At 39.5% G+C, this 2,500-nt stretch overlaps 1 protein-coding gene across 1 annotated transcript in view; it reads left to right on the forward strand.

Moving 5' to 3' along the window:
- Nucleotides 1-2,500, forward strand: part of LOC123750209 (spidroin-1-like) — a 4,139-nt gene that overhangs the window by 963 nt on the left and 676 nt on the right. Inside the window, exon 1 of the mRNA XM_069329683.1 lies at nucleotides 1-222. This exon is cut by the window's left edge and continues 963 nt beyond it. Within this exon, the coding sequence (XP_069185784.1) occupies nucleotides 1-222 (222 nt within the window). The remainder of the gene's footprint in view (nucleotides 223-2,500) is intronic.

Here is a 2,500-nt window from a genome sequence, read left to right on the forward strand (position 1 = left end):
GCTGGAGACAACGGTGCAGGAGACAACGGTGCAGGAGACAACGGTGCAGGAGACAACGGTGTTGGAGACAACGGTGCTGGAGACAACGGTGTTGGAGACAACGGTGCAGGAGACAACGGTGCAGGAGACAACGGTGCTGGAGACAACGGTGCAGGAGACAACGGTGCTGGAGACAACGGTGCTGGAGACAACGGTGCAGGAGACAACGGTGCAGGAGAACACGTCACCATACCCATCACGACATCACCATACCCATCACTGCATCACCATACCACCACCAACATCACCATACCACCACCCACATCACCATACCACCACCCACATCACCATACCACCACCCACATCACCATACCATCACCATACCACCACCAACATCACCATACCACCACCCACATCACCATACCACGACCAGCAGCATCATGCTCACAATCCTGAAAAAAATCTCAGACATAAACTAGATTCGTCAACCAATTTCACAAAAAGCAATCAACGGTAAAACGCTTTCTAAATCACATTGGAGAATTGGTACAATTTTTTTTTGCGGTGCGGGCCGCTGACGTCAGAGAACTGTAATTACCCGACTTAATTAATGAACCTTAAAGCTCAAACTACGGAGGCATCAGACCAGTGATAAACTTAGCAAACAAATATTCTGAAATCTGAAATCTGATTTGATGCTGAAAATCAGGGATTTGAATATTTAACAGATGTAAATTGGAGTTCAGAAGTGGAGAGGGTTTTAAAATGGGGGGATTGTAACTGAGTTGTTATCACTGTAAATTGGGAACTCCAGTTTGGTAGAATACAATAAGATAGCTGGATTTAATGAGATATTTAATACCAATAATCATAATTATAGCAATAAAATATTTTCATGTCATGATACAGGTGTAAGATGAGCGGCGAGGAGTGATGTCCTGATCACAGGTTCGAGGTACAATACTACTATTACTACTACTACTACTACTACTACTACTACTACTACTACTACTACTACTACTACTACTACTAATAATAATAATAATAATAATAATACACTTATGTAGTTGTGGGCGTTTCCATAACTATTATTCTTCAACTACCATAGATTGAGTTGTCAGGTGTTAATCAATTTTGATGGTCAATGGTAAATTATAACCTATTAAGAGATGTTAAAGATGTTATCAAATTCGACCCACCAAATTGTTTTGACTGTCGACATTACTGTCTAACTGCATTTGCAAGAGAAAGAACATTGAATAACATAAACTAGATTACGCAGTCACATGCATCGACCATATCAATACTTGGTCGATAAAAACTGCCTCGGGTGATTACATTCAAGCGACAATATCGTGTCAATTGACCAAAAAACGACTTATCAACAAGAGTTGCATCGACGGGGACCCTTTACTAAAGTGATTCACCCTTAACTGCATTCATTGTCATTAGCTTCATCGTTTGACGTTTAGAACATCGATTTCCTATTAAAACATCGATGAATATGTAAACATCGATAAATATATCTACACCGATCAATATTAACACAATCTATCAATTTTAACACCATCTATCAATATTAACACCATCTATCAATTTTAACACCATCTATCAATATTAACACCATCTATCAATACTAACACCATCTATCAATACTAACACCATCTATCAATACTAACACCATCTATCAATATTAACACCATCTATCAATATTACTACATCGATCGACAACTGAAAGACTCGGTATTTTTGCTATGCTTACTTAATCACATGCAATGCTCAGACAACCATTGATAGAGACAACCACTCTCCTTGCGTGTCGGCGTTCGATCCCCGACTACCCCAAGTGCTTGGGCAACATTCCTTTTCCCGAGTCCTATCTCAGCTCCTTGTTCTGGTATTCCTTAGAGCTATCTTCTTGTAATTACCTTACCTTACCTCTCTTATGCTTGTATGACTTAACCTTTTCCTTTTGCAATGCCTCGTATTTGATCTTTGTTAGTCACGATTGTCTCTTAATGACTCCTCACAGTATATCTTAAGAGTCATAACTTGAGGTTACCTTGAGATGATTTCGGGTCTTAGCGTCCCCGCGGCCCGGTTCTCGACCAGGCCTATGTCTGAAACTTTGTTTACATATATTTGAGAAAAAGGAAGAAGGGATTTTTGTTATTAAAATTAACTACTAATAGCAACGTAACTATTTATTATCAATGAATATTTCTAAAAAAGGCCCTCACTGGGAACTTAAATTACGTAGAATACTTGTTTGCATTAATAGCAATTAATCAGGCAATTAATTTGGCAATATAATAGCAATTAATCAGGCACATCCAAACTCTTTATTTCTGTGATGACCAAACCACACAGCAGAAAATGGAGAAGTGACGACGTTTCAGTCCGACGATCCTGGACCATTGCACGACACGATAATGGTCCACGATGGACCGAAACGTCGTCGTTTCACCCTTTTCTGATGTGAGGTTTGGTCATTATATCTTCCACCACGGTATTGTAACTC

Source organism: Procambarus clarkii, chromosome 23, assembly GCF_040958095.1.
Source record: "Procambarus clarkii isolate CNS0578487 chromosome 23, FALCON_Pclarkii_2.0, whole genome shotgun sequence".
NCBI classification, from domain to species: domain Eukaryota; kingdom Metazoa; phylum Arthropoda; class Malacostraca; order Decapoda; family Cambaridae; genus Procambarus; species Procambarus clarkii.